The 18,682-nt window shown below is 35.9% G+C and overlaps 2 protein-coding genes across 2 annotated transcripts; one reads left to right on the forward strand and one right to left on the reverse strand.

Annotated features, from left to right (window-relative positions):
• Positions 1-963: 963 nt before the first annotated feature.
• On the reverse strand, positions 964-2,442 carry LOC140789239 (probable WRKY transcription factor 40). The gene is made up of 4 exons (XM_073138853.1): positions 2,220-2,442; positions 1,753-2,103; positions 1,493-1,609; positions 964-1,381 (listed from the first exon to the last, which is right to left on the reverse strand). The coding sequence occupies exons 1-4, from the start codon at positions 2,325-2,327 to the stop codon at positions 1,115-1,117; spliced, it is 843 nt and encodes a 280-aa protein (XP_072994954.1). The 5' UTR covers positions 2,328-2,442; the 3' UTR covers positions 964-1,114.
• A 4,781-nt stretch (positions 2,443-7,223) lies between these two features.
• On the forward strand, positions 7,224-12,233 carry LOC140789613 (alpha-soluble NSF attachment protein-like). The gene is made up of 9 exons (XM_073139381.1): positions 7,224-7,501; positions 8,095-8,144; positions 8,233-8,305; positions 8,560-8,639; positions 8,906-9,057; positions 10,056-10,215; positions 10,306-10,353; positions 10,658-10,738; positions 11,886-12,233. The coding sequence occupies exons 1-9, from the start codon at positions 7,231-7,233 to the stop codon at positions 11,964-11,966; spliced, it is 996 nt and encodes a 331-aa protein (XP_072995482.1). The 5' UTR covers positions 7,224-7,230; the 3' UTR covers positions 11,967-12,233.
• The last annotated feature ends 6,449 nt before the right edge of the window (positions 12,234-18,682 follow it).

The raw sequence follows: 18,682 nt of genomic DNA on the forward strand, positions 1-18,682 counted from the left end.
AAGTATATAAATTGTAACGTTAATTAGATAGATATAATAATAAATAAATAAATAAAAAGAAAATTAGCAGACTTAAAAAATAGTCAAAAACTGGGTTAGATAAGAGACCAACTCCACCTCCCCCCTCCCCCCCCCTCGTGGTTTGACCTCGGGGGCCATCCCTTGTCCAATCAACCGACAAGCTTCTACCGCACGTGTCTTTGACTTTTGGTCGTGTTGTTTCGGTAGAATCTTGCCTCTCCAACTCTGGCATGGAACACGCTTATATACCTTTTCTTCTGCTTAATCTCAGCAGCTTATATATATATATAATGTATGGACCCCAAAACTAAAAGGAGCTTTTTTTTCCCCCTTAATTAATCCTATATGCATAGTTAGTATGTTATATCTAATATGGCACCAAAGCTAATTTATTATTTTATCACCTTAAGCTTTTAGTACATGTTTATCTAACCTGGTTGACATTTTTTCAGCCCAATTTACCGTCAGATGTAAGCTTGCAAAAAAAAAAAACGTGTTTTTTATTAATTAATTTATTATTATTTCATTAAGTTGAAGACAAACATCTTTTCTCCATTTTCTTTAACCTTTCCTTTCCTGCTATATTTGCCTATTTACAAGAGCAATGATTTCATACTAACTAATTAGTTATTAAAAATAATTTTTAAGATAATTTTTTTTTATATATGATTGAATTAATTGATAAAATAATGAGAATTTAAGTATTTTCTTATTGCTTATCTTTATAACGGTTTTCTTAATAATAGGAGTGTTAGCCTCTATAAATTTCTTCTTCTTATTATTATTATTTATTTTTTATAAAAAAAAATAGATAGTTAAGAGAGAGAAATAAAATATGACTAATTTATCATTATAATTTAAAAAAATGATTGATACTTTCAGTTTATATGATATGTACTTCTGATTAATTTTATTTAATATTATTTAATCTCAATTATTTAATTAGGAGAGAAAAATTAATAATTGTTATTGAATCATCTGTAACTATTTACAAAAGTTCTTCATCTCCCCCGGGGAAGATGAGCTCGGTCAACTCTAATAGAAAGAAAGAAGGAAAGAAATAAAGAAAGAGAACTAGTCCAGACTTTGATCTCTATCTCTTGGCAGAGAAGGCTGTGGCTAAGGCTACTTTGAATCCCGGATCTTTAGCTAACAACACAGCCATTTCCTCCACCAATCTAGTCTGATCCACCTTTGGGTGTTCTTGTCCCACGATGAGATGATCCATCCTTATTACATTACTGGAGTCCAAGGTTGAGGAGTGGCCATTAATGGCGCCGCGCTGAGGAGGGAGGCCATGGGTGTGCTCGCCTTCATACGTTGCTACTAAGATGGACTTATCTTCTGCACTTCTTTGCACCTAATTATATAGGTAATAGAAAAGATTAACCATATATTTAGGTTTACAAACTTAATTATGGCTATCTTATATATACATACTAAAAGAAAATTTATTGAAATTTATATTCACCTTCTTTTTAACTGGGCAAGAAGGAGCAAATGAGCATCTGAAGTAAGCTCTTGGGCAAGGGTTGTCCCTAGTCACTTTCTGACCGTATTTTCTCCACTGATACCCATCTCTCACAACCTATCAGACAAACAAGTCACTCAATTTTATCAGGAAAAGAAAAGAAAAGAAAAGGAAGACAAAAAAAAAAAAAAAAAAAAAAAAAAAAACTCAAATCTTGAGCAATTCTTGCATTCAAAAGGATAACGTTTAGTTAGACTTACGAGGGTCGAATCCGAGGGATCCGTTCGGACGCAGAGTTTGGAGACATTAGGTTTAGAATCTAATCCCCTTGTTGCTTTGCATGGATATTCATCGCTTGATGTAGTGCTGTCTGTCTGATTCCCCCCTTCGCGGTTAGCCGTTGGATCCGGGCTCTCGCTCTTCCTCTTCCGCGTAGGAGAGGCGGTGGCGGTGGCGGTGGCGGTGGTGGTGGTTGTGGTTGTGGTTGTGGCCATTAGATTAAAAATCTGGTTGCGGAGATTGCTATAGTTTGTGGTCACGGTGGTGAGCATCTCGTTTAGCTTTCTATTTTCTTCGCTCACCCGATTGAGCTCCTCTTCCAACAATTCAACCTAAATTTTAAACCATCAGTAGAAGCTACTGTTTATAATTAAGCATGATTGTGCGAGAGTAGTAGCTATGTATAACATTAAAAAACAAAACAAAACAAAACAAAACAAAAGCAAACCTCTTCTTTTCTCACGACAAACTTCTCCTCCATCCGAATGCCCGAAAGGCCAACCTTGAGGTCAAGATCAAGGGATGATGAGTGATTGATTAATGGCTTGTACTCCATGACCCAGCAAAAAGTGGTGCCTTGTGCTGCAAAGATGGAGATGGAGGTCCAGGCAAATGAAAAGGAACGAAGATAAGTGGAGGACTTCGTTTGGGGATTATATAGGGAGAGAGAGAGAGAGAGAGAGAGAGGTCTAAATAATATAAAATAAAAATCATTAATGGCACGAGGGCAAGATTGAATAAATCCAAGTACCTTTTGGCTTTTGGAGGCAATCAAACAAGGAAATTGTTCATAGACCAGTCACCATACGGAAGTCTTTTGCAATACATAATTAAGAGTTTCAGACTTCCACAAAGTCTACATTAGGAAAAGATAAAGAAACAAAAAATTAAAGTAGCCCTTGACCGAGTTGTAAATGGGATCGATCTTCTGCACTCGGCTCTTCTTCTTATGATTTTATTTTTAATAATTTCTAAGGCCGTAGGCTATTCACACACATATTGTAAGACTGTTGTTTAAATATAAAATAATTAAGTTATGATTTTTTTTCTTCATAATTTAAATTTTTTAGAGTAGTTAGTGTGTTAATACCGTATTAAATTCTTCTAATTAAGCATCTTTTAAAAAAAAAAAACTGAAAGTGATATTTATGGAGCACGAAAATGCTATTAAGGAGGAGTGATGACCTATTTACTTAATAGTTTTTCTTTCATAGTGGATAAATGATGGGCATATTCGTCATTTTACATATGTCTTTTCAAAAAGGAAAAAAAATATTACTTAATCCCTACGATTATTAAGCCTTGCTTACACATCATCAATCAAAATTTGGCATAATAGTTTTACGAAGAACCATTCTTATGTGTAATCCTCTACGAGGAGGTTGTTGGGTCGACTCCAATTTCAAATAATTATTGTAGAGAAAATTATTTAGTAGTTTCATGTTTAGCTTGACAGTTCAGCTCAGTTGATGGCTCGACAGCGCGATGACTTAGAGCGATATCTCAGCAGTATTTAGTTCGGAGCAATAGCTCAACGACGCACAAGACTTGAAAAGCCTAGACTAGGTAGCTCAATATGTTGGCTAGAGTTTAGTAAAACCTAAATATCTTTACATCTAAGAAAAATCAACTTTTTCATGTAGCTTATATCTAACTTTCGAACTCTCAAAGATTAAAAAAAAAAAATTGTGAATGAATAAAAAAGAGCCAATGATAATATGTGAAAAAGAAAGACTTGAGAACTTTTCTCAATTCGCTTTCTCGTGGTGGAAGAAGGGAAGACGAGTTGACTCGTCTTATTCGGCCATATCAATTGATTCTAGTTGACTTTCTCAACTCACTCATGCTTAGGTATCTTTAGGTGAACATTCTTGCTCGAACTTTCTATTGGCAGCGATGAGAGTGGATTAATTCATAAATATAAAGTATTTAAATTCCTATTTTTTATAAATAAAAAAAGTTTTTAATAACTTATTATGATATCAAAGTATGAGGTCTTGAATTTACCATAATAATCGATTGCAAGAAGCAAAGCAGCCCACAATTCTGTCTACATATTTTGACTTCAAATAAAAGGATATGTTTTTAAATTTAACTAATAATTAAATTTTAATCTATTTAATAGTAAAATAATATAAATACTCTTATTTTGTTTTGATGTGTTGATGGATATACAAGCAAAAATTAAATGTTTATTTATTTAAGAATTCATGCACATTGTTGATGCTTAAGATGCAATAATTAACTTTGGTTAGTATTTTAAATCTCAAATGATAGCTCCTAATGGTGCTACTCAGAAAGGAGGAAACTAATAATAAATTAGTATTGTGTTTGAAACTCTTAGAGGAATATAAGCTTATATTTTTATAATTAACTTTAGACCTTTTCCCATTTGAAATATTCTAATCAATCTTGAATATTGTGAAGAATAGAAATGCATTAATGTCGATGTTGAATAATTAAACTAATTGGACTAAATCATAATTCAACAGTGAAATTGACAGAGGTACATCTTCCAATTGGGAGGTGAATGTTTCTTCTTAGAAATTAAAGTGACTCATGGAATCTTATTCAAACTTGGGTATAATTGTACATCATAAGACCTTCTAACAAGATTCGTTAATTGACTGTTACCATATAAATAAATTAATTAAATTATTTAATATAGTTATAAATATGCATAATGCCCATAATAGTATTCCTGTGTAAGTTTATCTCCCTCATTCATTATGGCAACCCTAATATTTTTATCTTGTATAAAAAAAGATATTTTATATTGTATTGATATAATATTTCAGTCACAATTATGATAATTTGAAAGTTTTCGATAAAAGTTAAATAAAAATTTCTTTAAAAAATAATAAAAAATATTGGAGCTGAATGATAAATAAAAGAGGGGTTATGACTTATGATGATGGTTATCTATTTAATAGAATATTTAAAAATATAAAGAGAGTGGAATAATAGGAGGAGATAGATATAGTGGAGGTCATATTATAATGATAGATAGTTGTAACTATTGACTTATATAAAAACCTTCCAAGTCTTTGGTCTTCTTTAGTTCGCACGTGGGAGAAGAGACAGAAGAAATGGCGGCGGTCAAAGGTCAAATCCCCGTTAAACTTCTACTTCTTGGATCTTTCGTGGACTTGGATTATAATAATTAACTCCTTTTTGGGGTTCAATCGGACGGCTATGAGGCCTCCTGACAGTATATGGGGAAAGATTTGGACGATTTAGATTCTCCCACGTTTTAAACTCCGTTTTTAGTCGGACAGAGACCGAAAAGGTTTTCTTTTCTTATGTTTTAAATGGAAAAGCACACATGTAAATTACTTCGTTAATTTTAATCGTGTTTTATAAATGAGGGATAGTTTGGGGAGTCACTCTAGCGACACTATAATCATTAAGCATTAAGAACTTACTATATTTGAATAAGATTAAAAAAAAATGATGACACGTGTGCTTTATTGGTCGGCTAACATTTGTTTATTCTCGGTCTTGATTGGATCTTAAAGCAATGGCTATAATCTACGGAAAACTAAATATGAAACAAATCAAATAAACTGAGTGACCCCATAGTTACCAAATATTCTAGAGATATCACCCTCGTCGGAACAGAAGGATGAATGCGAGCGAATATGGAGAAGGAGGGAAGCAAGCCGAATGGCGAGCGATAACACACAATAGCTAATGGAGTAGAGATGAAGGAGGAGTGAGGAATGTTGAATGAATCACAAATGGCTGTGCAAGTGACCTATGGCAACGTAGGGGAGGAGGACACGATGGTAATAAAGGAAACGTTGGTTGAAAGGGATATTGAAATGGAAGAAAAATGAAGTCGACGACAAAACGGGGAGGAGGGTAGAGAGTACGAGAAAAGAAAAAAGAAGAGGGAAGGAAAAAAAATCTTATTATGTTAAAAAAGAAGAAGAAAATTATGCCCCCTCTCCGCCGAGCCAAAAGCTAAGGGGTAGGAGAGGGAGAGCTTGTCGGCAGTGCCCCGACAAGGAAGACCCTCGGTATGGAGGAGGGAAACTCCCTAGGCCGTCAATTGCTTTCGTCTATGAGATGGACAATGTTGCTTCCGAATGAAATTGATATCTACGTTAAGGCAAATTATATTGTTACTTAGATTGGCTCTATTCTAACACAACCTCGATGTTTCAAATTTAAATATTTTACTCCTTGTGATTTAGATTAAACTACAACCATCAATGTAAATGACTAAATTACTTCTATCATTATTGACTCTAATATTTCTCGCTCTAAATAAGTTGTTAAATGACCAAACTATCTCTACCATTATTAAATCAAAATATATTTAGCATAGAAGTAATTAATTCTTTTTATATTTTCGAGTATACGACGATAAACTAAAATAGGGGCAAAACTACGAATAAAGGCAAACTATAATTTTGTCCTTACATTAAATAAAAATGATAATCACATACTTATTTTATCCCTTTATTCTCCCAAATTTGTCGGTTCCACAAAATTTCTCAGTTAATGGTGGATTTTGAGTTCAAAGTCTTGAAATTCTAGACCTTAAGCTCAAAATATATTGATGTAGAAGTTGCTACATCTCCTCATGGCTTGAATTCAAGACCGTCAAGACAACAAAAAAAAAACATATTAAATGCAAGTAGAAGAAGTTACATGCATGTGTGTAGATGAACATTTTAAGTCTCATAATAGAGACTTAAGAGTAGGAGATGATGCCCATAAGATAGAAAAGGGTGAATTAGAGCATGCTAATATGTGTTTATCTGTAGACGAAGATTAGAAATAGTAATTCATTTGTCCATATATTGAGCAAAGATCTACTGCGAGCATATTGCGTTCGAGTTCAACTCATAGACTACATACATTAGATGACTATAATTATATTTGCTCTAATATTCTGAGCTTCCTTATATCCGATGCATACGGTTGATGTATTAATCCGCATCTTCTAATTTGTCGCAACGGATTAGTCCACACTAAAACCCTCACATTTATCTTTGTCTAATTCTCGAGTACAATATATATATATATATAAATGCTAATAAATTGGGCCAAGTCATGGGCTTATCATCATCAATGGTGGGCCTTTCTTTTTTGGTTTATTTGGATTAGAAATAGTAATTCAATTTGTCCATATATTGAGCAAAGATCTTTTGCGAGCATATTGCGCTCGAGTTCAACTCATAGATCGCATGTATTAAACGACTATAATTATATTTGCTCTAATATTCTGAGCTTCCTTATATCCGATGCATGCGGTTGATGTATTAATCCGCACCTTCTAATTTGTCGTAACGGATTAGTCCACACTAAAACCCTCACATTTATCAAATTGGGCCAAGCCATGGACTTATCATCATCAATGGGCCATTTTTTGGTTCATTTGGATTGGCAAAAGTGGTCCATAAACCCTAGCTTATGGACCAAATTAATTTTGCAACTTAGGCTTAAAAATGGGGTGCGATTATTTGACGTATTGCTTTTTCGCTTCTTTCCGGTTTCGTAATAAAGAAGACAAACGGAAGAGAAGGGAAGGGAAGAGAAAAAGCTTTAGCAACGAAGGATTTTGGAGTAGGGAGATGGGAGACAACGAGGCGAGAGGCGACGAGTTCGAGAAGAAGGCGGAGAAGAAGCTCTCGGGTTGGGGAATCTTCGGATCCAAGCACGATGACGCAGCCGATCTCTTCGACAAGGCCGGCAATTGCTTCAAGCTCGCCAAGAACTGTAAGCATTTCTCTCTGTTTCTTAAAAAAATTTTTTAAAGAAAAACTTTCTGTTTTGTGATTAGTTGTTTCGATCTTATCTCTTTGTGGCCGCATCGCTTCGATCCTTGATACTGCGTAGAAGTTTCGTCGCATTTTGATATCTTTTAGATCGCGTCGATGCAATAGATGCCGGATCGAAATACGAGTTGATTGAAGTGATCGGTTTTACGGCTGGATTTAGGGAATGACCATTTGTCCTGTGTAGTTTGGAAATGCGATATCTGGAAAAGTTTCGCGATCATTAGGATAGTCCACTCTCTTGTTGCAATTTGTGATCGAGTGATCGATCATTTATAGATGCCGATGCTTATTTTCTACACGGTAACGATTGGCCCATTTAGATCGAAATGACTGCCTTTTTTTTTTTTTTGTTGACAAAGACTGCCTTTAATGCGCTAAGTTGACAAAAATGATAAGATCAGTTATTTCCTTTTCTTGTGATGTTCTTTTTATTCAGATGTAGTCAATTCATTTCCTGCTGAAGAAATGTCTAATCAGCAGAGTAGTGTTATCGTGCCTTCAGCTTACTTGTCTAATATGATTGTGTTGCAGGGGACAAGGCTGGATCTGTATACATTAAACTTGCTAACTGTCATTTAAAGGTTTACTCTTCATTTCGTTTTCATTCTCATTTCTCGTGTATTGGTAGAACATAAATTAATGCAGTTAATTCTTTTATCCAACTAACAGTTAGATAGCAAGCATGAAGCTGCGTCAGCTTATGTGGATGCTGCAAATTGTTATAAGAAAATCTCAGCTAAAGGTACTTGCTGTATTGTATTATCACCTCACAAATTATTCTACATGGTTATTTTAAATTGCGATTCTGCAACTGTTTTAAGTATTACTTTCATCCTTCACCTCTATTCTTGGATTATGATGTCTCAGTTGGTTAATACTTCAATTTACGTGGTTTTTTCTCATGTTTCTTTTGGTGCATAATGAGACGTGTTCCTCCTTAGTGTGTTCATGTATTCTTGTTTTCGTTTTTCCTTGAGATCTATTCTTCTTCTGCAGATGCTGCACAAGTTCTAAACCAGGCTGTTAATCTTTTCCTGGAAATTGGCAGATTAAACATGGCTGCAAGATACTGCAAGGTATACATCCGACCACTATTTCCATTATGCTCAGGAAGCCTGTGCATGTTATTATGTAATCTGAGATTGCTCTTGAAATATTAAAATGTAGCCGTAATTCTGTATAGACAAATGTAATGCTCGTAAAAGACAGGATTTAGATGCATGCTTTCGGCAGTGGACATACTCTGGCTGATATGCACTCATTTTTGTGATCTACAAGTGCACACAGATATCCATGATATTTTCTCAGATATTTTGCTGACCGAGGCACTTTCATTATGCAGGAGCTTGGTGAGTTATATGAACAAGAACAAGATTTAGAGAATGCTATAGCTTACTATGAGCGAGCTGCTGACCTTTTCCAAAGTGAAGAAGCGACGACATCTGCAAACCAGTGCAATCAGAAAGTTGCACAATTTGCTGCTCAGATGGAACAGTAAGATTAACGACAATTTAACTGACAAAGTATAGTAAATATGAGTATGCAAGTAGCGTTGATAACAGTTGCATGCTGCTGATACTCCTTTCAGCTTATCTTGTGCAAAAAATAGTATTTTTCTTCCTTTAAAGGAATCAGGCTTCTTTTCTTGCTACTACACTGATCTTAGTGTCCTCCATGGGTTTGCTCTACAGTTCTACTGGCGGACCTCATATATTTCTGTCATTCCCAGGTCTTACTGTATTCAATATTTTAATTGCACTTCAACTTATGCGGTAAACCAACTTTTAATTCTAATCCTGTCTTGGCCCTCATTGTGTTTTGGATCCAATTGCCTTTTCTGCTATGCATCTGGGCTCAAGAAGCAAAGAGAAGCAGTTCTAGCATAGAATATTGATCACTTTAGGTGGAATTTAGATGCGTTCTGTTAATAGCTGTATACCATGGTGATATGTGGGTAAGACCAATATTTGCTGAAAACGACATAGTGATGTGAGTAATTCTTTAATTTAGAAAGGTATCCTTGTCGCCCACAGTGAGTGCCCTTTTCTTGTGTTGATTCTTCAATATGTGTGATCTTGTTAGTGTTTCTTTCCTCGTTTCAATTCCCTGTGTTAATATTTGTGCATCCTTTGCCAAATGAAGCACAATCATGCCCTATCATTGTTATAAAATGTCCTCCTTTTCCTCTCTTTTGGTACTCTGTATCATTTTAGTATCATAAACTGAAGTTTCTCCCTTCTGGTATTTTTCTTTGACCTCTACATTTGTAAGTAGAATTATGCTAGGCTTTGTGGCCTCCGACTTTCATATGTTTAACATGCGAAGTTCTTTATTTTGCAGAACCAAGTTAGAGAACTTCTCTTTTGATCAATAATTCAATATATTTATTTTGCTCATAGTTCATCCTCATGCCTTGATTTTATTTATTATTTGCTTTAGAGAATAAACTAAGTTCTATTCAGTTTTGCTAACACTGGTTGAAATTTTTTCAGGTACCCTAAGGCAATAGAAATATTTGAGACAATAGCGCGACACTCAATTAACAACAACCTTCTTAAGTACAGTGTTAAAGGGATTCTCCTTAATGCTGGCATTTGCCAACTATGCAGAGGAGATGTTGTTGCAATTACGAACTCATTAGAGCGTTATCAGGTCTAATAATTATTTTATTTCATCGTTGACATTATTTTATGAGCCTTATGCTATTCTAATTTCTAAATGAGTGTATGATTTACATTGCAGGATCTTGATCCAACCTTTTCAGGCACGCGTGAATACAAGTTTCTATCTGTAAGTACGGTTAATTATGAATCTTTCTTTTCCTTCTATGCTGTCAGAAAACTCAAGCTTTTAGTAAATGCATAGCAACATTCTTTAAACCAAACTTGTATCGGCATCTGCTAACAGTTTTGAAATGCTACTTACAAAGTTGCAAGCTGGGCCGGAATTCATTAAAAATTGGTGCCTCAGCTGGCTTTGTGACTAAATAAATTATTGGTACATATTAAACCTGGGAAATCAAGAAGAGAAAGAAACTTGATGAGAATTTGAAAAATAGATCTCTGACAAATTTATATCTCAATATATATGGCAGGATTTAGCAGCTTCCGTGGATGAGGAAGACGTTGAGAAATTCACTGTTGTCATCAAGGAATTTGATAGTATGACCCGCTTGGTATGGTTTTTGTTCTGTCAACAGCATGACATTAAATTTGTCATCTCATTGTTCCTGTTTGATGAATGTCTAGCTTTGAGTTGCACTTTTTAACCATATGAAAACTTCATGAAAGTAAATTTTAAGCAGGAAATTATGTCATTTGAAGAACAGAAAGTCTAAGTACAAGTCTTTCATATATATTGGTAATGAGATATTTAAACAATTGGAGCAATTTGTTAGCTGTTCATATTAGAAGTAACTTATTGTTCTGGAGTCAGGTATCAAATATGCAATAACTACACAATGCTACTATCATGACATTTCCTGTTAAGTCACAACATAATGCATAGTTTGCAGCTATTGTGTGTGAAAGCAATAGTGTCAAAGAAATTATCTGTTGGACTATAGAAGTGGTTTGGACATCTCACATTTGTTCATCTGTGTATTGAATGGTATAGGCTGCTGACACTTGCAATTGGTGAAGGTGTCCACCTCTACTGGTGATTGTTGCTACCAGTAGGGATTGGGCCGTTTTCGTTATGTCACTATATCCATAAAGAAGATGATCAACTTCAATATCCATTTTTCTTTTCTTTTCTTGCCTGTTCCTCGAAATTAAATTAAACACAGAATTTTCAGAAAATCTAATGCATTGGTTTACAAAGAGTTTTCAATTATTAGGTAGTGTACTTATAGTTCCTCATCCATCCTGGTATGCATTTTCTGTATACGCTACTTGTTTCTAACAGAAATGGAGACTTGCTGGAGCAGTAACGATCTTTGCAGAATCTTACCTTATACTTACCTTTCATGCTTAATATTGATCATACAAGCTACTATATAATGAACCTTGTGTTAAGCGTATAAACAAGTAGGAGATAGTTTTGTACCTCCAATTGTTTTTATCTCAAATTGGCTTTTGGTCTTGCAATACTTTGTCTTTGTTTACTTGGTCTCCACTTCTTAATGTTTTTTTACTGTTTACCAGTTGGTTATTTGACAAATACAAAAACCTTCATTCATATCGATGTAGTTTCAAAACGAAATGTGCAACAGGCTTGGTTTTAAAGTTGGGCCTAGTTTGTACTAGTATTTAATTGTAGCGACTGTTGGTCCAGCTTGCTGTCAGTATTCATTTGTCTGAAACCAGATCAATTGACTGCAGGATTCATGGAAAACCACACTCCTCCTACGAGCCAAGAATGCCTTAAGCGCTAAGGAGCAGGAGGAAGATGATCTGACCTGAGTTTTAGGGTCACAAATCCCTCATTCTTATTTTATTCTGTTTTGAGTATGATTGAGGTTGTCAGCTTATCTACGCAGCGAAGCTTGGAGGTCAGAATGTTTCATGCTGCCTATTTTATGTGCATTTTCTCCTGCAGATTGTTTGCCTTATCCACCTGACCGTCACTTGTACTGTTAACTATACCTGAATCCTCTGCAATCTAACTGGGTTTGTTTTATTTCATGGTTTATAAGATATACAGCAGCAACATCCAGTTATTTGTCTCAACTTTCATCTCTAGTATTTGTTAAGATTTCAAAAGATGTCTTCCTATTGATGTCTTTTTTTTTTACTAAGAAAAAAATAAATAAATTGAGATCCACCAAGGTGCATGCATCTTTTGAAGATATAACCACTCCACTTGCCATGTATCAGGAGAAGTCTGCATAGTATGGCACTGTTCCTTGATCTCATCTCATTCTCGCACATCTTATCCTCATCCTTAACTTCTCTTATCTTACATAAATACTATCCTCAACTTGTCCTATCCTCCATAATTTGTTGTTTCTTCCAATTTCTTCTTTTCAGTAAATATAATGTATATCTCACAACTAATTTTGGTAAAGTTAATAGTTACATCACTTATGACTAGAGTTCATATTATTGATTTTAATTCTAAATTTAAATAATTATTATAGAGAAAATTATTTAATAGTTCAGTTTGACTTTATTAATAGAGGAGCGGCGGCTCAACACTATCGACTTGAAGTAATGTTACAGTGACATTTAGTTTGAAATAATAGCTCGATAATTTAATATATTTGTTAAATTTTGATAAGACTAAGTGACTTAGTATTTAAGAATAATTGATCCTCTGTTCACTAAGTACTTAGCCTTCGAGTTATTGAACAATAATAAAAAAACCAAAAAAAAAAACACTCGTACTATTGGCTGATCCACACTAACAGCATAAGTATATGCTTCAATGCACGTACTTTTCCCCCACAAAATTTTTTGTACATCGAATGCTTCTTATGACCTCAATAAATGAGTTACAAGCGTTCATCCCGTGACTCCTGTCTCTTTGGTGGCATCAAGATACTTTTTATTTTTTTATTTCTTTTATATCATACCATGAGCAACTTTCTGCTAAGTATGAGAAAAAGAAAAGGTCACAATAACCTTGTTTGCTTTGAATTCAATTGCTTCCCCTAACCTAATATTCAATAACTAAATATTAAACTATTTTCTTTTTCAGTTCTCTTCAAATAAATCCGTATATATAAATTTTAATACCATTTCAAATTAATTCTAATTTTACTTATTTAAATCTATTAATTCTATATCTTATTAATCTATTTTTTTTTATCTTTTAAAATATTTATATTTTATATTATAAAATATATCGAATTATATCTAATTGAATCTCTCGTCTCGTCTTTCTCTACGTCATATAAGCCAGTAAATATACTCTTAAGCTCGTAAATAATTAATAATATATGCTTAAATTTGCGAATAACTATTATTGACACTAAAATAGTGATAAGCCAGAAAGAGAGAGAAAGAAATTCTTTATACAACATCACCAAACGAATGAACCCACATCAGTGAATATTACCATTGGTCAGGTTCATGCTCGTATAATTATCTTAGCTTTGGATTTCATGTCGTACCAAGTACCAACTTGCACAGTACCACCTTGCATAAAGACAATATATTATAAAACATCCAACGTACTTGCACAATGGAACACGACACCATTCATGGAGAGAAAAATATTTTTATAGCTTTTGGACTAATACAACGTGGCATTTCTTCGTCCAGCTAGTTCGATCGTCAGGATGCCTATCCTAGTTGAAAACTTTTATAAAGGATGTTTAGGTTGTTAGTTGCCATCAAATATTCATATATTAGTTCACCATTAATGGAGGTCATGCCATCTTTAAAGAGTTAACCTTCTTCTTTCTTTTCCTCTTTTTACATTTCTTTAATTAATTACGTCTCGTCGGCCAGAAAACTTTATTTATTTTTGAATCATATATGCTAGATCTAGTGGTGCAGTTTAAATCCATAGAATGTTGAGTGCCTGACATTAATTACTCTCAGAGAAGAGTTTTAACTCTTCCTGCCTCAACTCTATTCTGATAGAAAAGTACCCAGTTGTTGATCAAGTCATCAGAAATACTTCCAATAATGAATTCATGAACTCCTATTGCTGGCAATAACTACTTAAAAGAGATGGAGTTACTGTGAGAAGAGAAGGATGAGGAGATCTAGCTGAAATCAAGTGGGCTATTTATCTAAGAACAAGTTGTGGGTAATTGAATTGGCAGAACAAGTTGTGGATGATACAATGAACCAAGACAAGAATGGAAGTCGAGAGGACGGAACTATCCTCGATTCAAAACGAGCAACTGGATAATCTTATCTAAATTGATTTGGTTCAACTTTAAAAAACTTTTTCTACTCCAAATTTACAGTTTTAGAGATTACCCATGAAAACCTTCTCTTGGGAAGCTTGGAGTTTGACAAAGGTGGCTAATTGTGGACTTTAAATTAATTATCAAGCAACTGGATAATATTTCTCTTGTAATGCCTTCATATACTTATAAATGATGATAGATAGAGAGAGACCTTTGCTTTTAACTCTCCCCATTAATTATTCCAAACTAACTATAATTAATATATAAAAAAAATGGCTGATACTTACCAAATAAGGATTCCAAGACCTTTCAAAGCCTTACTATTCCTTGGCTACCAAACAAATCCCCCAAGTACTATAACATGACTGTTTTGATATTATCTATCCCTCGATAAGGGGGGATTTATCCAAGAAGAATCCTGTTATTTTATCATTGTTATCCAACCAAAACCAAAAGTACTACCTCGCAGAAGACAAAGAACATTGATAACCTCTCATTATTCATCAGATAATTCATGTGTTTTCCAACAGAAAAAACAAATATAACTTGAAAAAAAGGCCAATTGACATGAAAAAGGATTCAAGATTTGTGCAAATTTAGTCAAAGATTGATGGGGGTTATGAACTATTATATTATTACTAAGTTTTTTTATTTTATTTTTTAAACTTGGTCAAGGTTGGCTTTTTTAATATCATATCATGTTAGTTTGTGGGTAATCTGGTAATTTCTCAGACGAATCATGGAATTAGTAGAATTTTCTTTTTCTTTTTCTTTTTATTTTTTGAGTCAATAATGGGACTAGTAGATGTCTTGTCAGTTTTATCCCTGAAGTCAATCAGCTGCACTGGATCCCCTGCGGCCCCGGATGCAGGGATGCACTAAACCGGTGTACCTTTCGATATGCTATAGGCCGGGAGATCACTTGGAACAACTTTCAAGTATATAGTTGGTTCCTTGAGCGGTTGCATTACCCCGAATATGGCAGGTTTGTACAACTTGTTTTGGAGGCGATCTTCTGCTCAAATATTGTGGGCCCCGTACCTTCCACGTCAAACTAAGCAAATCAGGATCACGGCTTTAATTACCATCTTAAGATGCGAATTAGTACTGCGGAGCATCTAAAAATTCCCGTACTAAACGCACCCATCTTTTACTCCTCCCGCCCGCACACAGACGCAGTCCCATCCACACAAGCTCCCCCTTCGGGTCGTTCGTACGCCGCCACGTCCCCCCGAGTCACATCCCGTAGTCCCCCTTGCGGTAAGTGCCGGTCCCCATCCCCCTGTAATCCCAATCACCAATCGACAGCGGTTTAGTAAAATCCCGTCATTAGCTTAATTAAATCATCCAATTAACTTTTTAATGGGAGTCCGGTCGCCTCCCCCCACCCCTCGCTCCTCTATTTATAAGGGGGGGGAGGGGGGCGAGAGGAACAGCTGCAGTTCGAGAGGTGTTCGACGATGTGTCTCATTCTCCAACGAGCTCCGGACTCCTCCAGATCTGCGAAGAGCAGCGGTGATCTCAATCGGGCATCGCGAATTCGATGCATAGAGTGGATTTCTCCAGTTGGGTTCGCGTAATTTTGCACTCGGATGGCTGACAGAAGAGAGTGAGCACACGCCGTCAATGGCATAATGGTGTATGCCGTTGCGTTGCGTGCTCACTTCTCTTTCTGTCAGCATCTCTCTCTCTCTATCTCCCTCTCTCTCTCTCACTGTTTGGCTTTCCCTTGGGTTTGGTTTGGTTTGGTTTGGTTTGGTTTCTTGTAAATGATTTGGTATCAATAAATGAAATGAGATGGTTTTTGTAGGCGGTGGAAGAAATCTCTAGAGGGCACGCGTCCGGTTGCTTTTAGTTTGTGTCCTTATCTTCTTATCCTTGCTTGTCTGTCCGATCTTTCAATGAGATTGTACTGACCGGAGTTCTTCCCGAGGAAGATGATGTGGGATATTGGTCAATTTCGTTTGCGAATTGGACTTGGGGTTAATCTTGCAGAGAAAACAAAAGAAAAGTAGTGCGCATAGGGGGAGGAACACGGAAGCGTGACTTTTGAGAAGAGCACGGTGCACGGACCATTCGCTCTCTCTCCCCCTCATTTTCTTGCGAAGGGAGAGATAGTATAGGATAAGGATAGAGAGGAGTGGAGATGGTACTCTGTAAACTGTGCGGAAACAACGGAAACCACTGTTCTTTATACTTCGTCTCCGCCTGACTTCTCTTCTCTTCCTCCTCGTCTCTCTCCTTTGTCTTCTTCTTCTTGTTCTTGCTCTCTTCTTTGTTTTTGATAGGACTGGAGAGAGAGAGAGCTTGGAACTGAAGGATGGCGTCAAGAACGCCAACCTTGCCGGATTTCTAAAAAGTTCTCAGCAACGCCAGCTCAGTCTCTAACAGATGGCAAGATGCATGGGGACTCCTCCTTTGCTTCTTCCTTTGTAGAGAAGGAGGGGATCTATCTAAGACTGCAAACCATTAAGTAAGCATCTCTTTCTTGTGTCTTAGATATCAAAAATCTCATCTTTAGGCTCTGTTGATGACCCATTAGTGGTAACTGGTTAACATCCTTTGAGGAACCCATTTCATGTTCAAGTTCAGAAGCCATGGATAGCAGGGAAAAGAAGGTGATCAGGTTATGTGATGATAACTCATGGCCTGAACACCATTTTTTTTTTTTCCTTTCCCTTTTCTTTTGTTCCTCTTCCCTCCCCCCCGCCCCCTCTACACAATCGTCACAACACTGGTTGCAAAGACCCATCTCTTTTGCTTAGTTGCAGAAATCATATAAAAGATTTGGAGGAGCAATAATAGGAAGGATGCGGTCATCCTTCCTTTGCCTCCCCAGTTCTGGGCTCCATCTCAGGTTCTCTTCTATCACTTGAACTTTTTGTATCTTTCCAATATAGCGGTGGTATGATTGGAACAGTACCTCATTCCATGGAGCAGTCTGCTGCATTACACTTTGCGCAGGCATGTGATAGCTTGCCTTTTCTTTTCTCTTTTGTCAATGCGGAGATGATTGGTGTACTGAAGGGTAGATCTGTGGCTTCTTGTGTTGGTCATTCCCTTTCTTCCTCTCCTCCTCTTCATGGTTATGCACATTATGAGATTTACTGCTACTTGATTTTTTTTTGCAAGCTCCACAGAAAGTTGCCCGACTTCTTTTGTTATATCCAACACTGTGGTCCACCCAGTACCCAATCATTTTATCCTGTTTGTTTTCGTAGAGGAAGGAAATGATTCAGCGGAAGACCACATGCAGAACCATTTGGAGGTTGGTGGATCATGCATCCTCGTGCCGTATCACTCCACTGCAAGGTTTGGCAACATTCTTCAGTGCATCATTTTGATTGCTTTTTGTATCTTCTTAGATGTGTTCTATATTGCATTAATGTTAGTTTTAATATCAATGGACTTTCTTGGTCGTTACTCCAGTCTGCTCATACTGGTGCTGTCTGTGGATTTCCTTTTGTTTTCCAATGTTGATCCCTCTAAACCTTTTAGAGAGAGAGAGAGAGAGAGCGAGCGAGAGAGAGAGAAAACTAGGATGACTGAATTAATCGAGAAAGAGGAGAGAGAGAGAGAGAGAGAGAGAGAGAGAGAGAGAGAGAGAGAGAGAGAGAGAGTGTGTCGTTTCAGTAGAACTTGGGATTTCGTGACAGTCTTGCAATAATAGAATTGATGATCACATGGACCAAGTTGTGCTTGCTACTTTTGTAGCTATTTGATAATAAAGTATTGAAAAATATGTGGCTGCTGAAATAACCGTGATACTTAATTGAAGAAACAAGATGCTTCTTGGTTATTATTGGTCTATCAAACTATCAAATCTATGTAGAATTGCTGGGTGGAATCTTTTGATTATCAAAGAGCTAGCAGGAAAAAAATAGGTTCAAAGTATTGAGTACCTACTTCAGAGAGAATGGAACGATATTAGTATGTTTAAGGAATTGATTGCTTTTGGTTTCTTATTCTAGCACAAATTTAACTTATTCATATTACTACTTTGAAGTACCTAGGAACTCATGGATAATGGTGCCATTTAACTTGCATGTTCATCCTTAGAATTTTTTATCTGAAATCTAGCTTCCAGAATATATATCAATTTGTTGGACTTAAAATAGGTTTGATGTAATGAGTTCAGCTGCATTGAGTGCTATTGAGCCTGAAACTTCCATACACTTATCTTTGAAGTAAAGTCGAGTAGCGGGCAATACTTACTTGTTGCCCAACAAACTAATTGTAGGGTAATAACATGCACCTCAAAATTTGTTCCTTGGTCTTCACAATTAGCTCGAAAACCTTCTGTTCTAGCGATGA

This window comes from Typha latifolia, chromosome 5 (genome assembly GCF_019914945.1).
Source record: "Typha latifolia isolate L0001 chromosome 5, TyphaL0001v2, whole genome shotgun sequence".
NCBI classification, from domain to species: Eukaryota; Viridiplantae; Streptophyta; class Magnoliopsida; order Poales; family Typhaceae; genus Typha; species Typha latifolia.